Source organism: Tigriopus californicus, chromosome 7 (assembly GCF_007210705.1).
Source record: "Tigriopus californicus strain San Diego chromosome 7, Tcal_SD_v2.1, whole genome shotgun sequence".
In the NCBI taxonomy this organism is placed as follows: Eukaryota; Metazoa; Arthropoda; class Copepoda; order Harpacticoida; family Harpacticidae; genus Tigriopus; species Tigriopus californicus.
This window is the reverse complement of record NC_081446.1, coordinates 3,690,501-3,691,120: the sequence shown is the minus strand read 5'-3', so window position 1 is coordinate 3,691,120 and position 620 is coordinate 3,690,501. Positions and strand designations below refer to the sequence as shown.

The following is a 620-nucleotide window of genomic DNA, read 5'->3' as shown; positions in this document are numbered from 1 at the left end:
TTCCTCTTCTACGGTACTTGTGGCTCGTCCAATGGCAATCCTTTGCGTTTCAACATCATCTCCCTTTGCCTGGCTGCGACCTTCTCGACCTTGCGGGCCTTGACCCCCGAGCTCTTCCTAATCTGCTTGGCGCCCAGGGCCGGAAGTAATCGCGCCACTTCTTCCGACCAATTCGGGAACTTTTCTCGGAAAGGCTGGACTTTGGCTTGAATAGACTTGTGGTTAGCTAATCGGACCTTGGCTCGAAGGTCCATATCCTCGGAAGGTGCAATGGCCTCGAAGGTGTGTTGATTTTGCAGGGCGAATCGACCGACGGCATCTCGGGGAGCATCTTTGATAAGCATGATCTCTTGTCGAAAGCGTTCCAATTTCCGGTCTCGCTTGGATTGGGCGGAGGGAACGGTAATGGTGCGAGCTTCCAAGGTCTTGATTTGACGACTCAGTTGGTGGATCAAATGGACTTTGGCCTGTTTGACGGCAGGGCGGAGACCCACGATCGCATTGTTTAACGTCAGGTAATCCAGTTCCTTACCCATGATGCGATTCAAGCACGATTCGGGCACTGGATAAGACTTGTCAATGAAGAGATGATCGAGTCCCAAAATCCTTGAGGGAGACCA

At 52.3% G+C, this 620-nt stretch overlaps 1 protein-coding gene across 1 annotated transcript; it reads right to left on the bottom strand.

Annotated features, from left to right (window-relative positions):
• Positions 1–17: 17 nt before the first annotated feature.
• LOC131883326 (uncharacterized) lies at positions 18–614 on the bottom strand (the record flags this gene model as incomplete). The annotated part of the gene is given in 1 exon segment (XM_059230778.1): positions 18–614. A coding segment is annotated over 1 exon segment (519 nt), but the record flags the coding sequence as incomplete, so codon positions are not given.
• Positions 615–620: the final 6 nt, after the last annotated feature.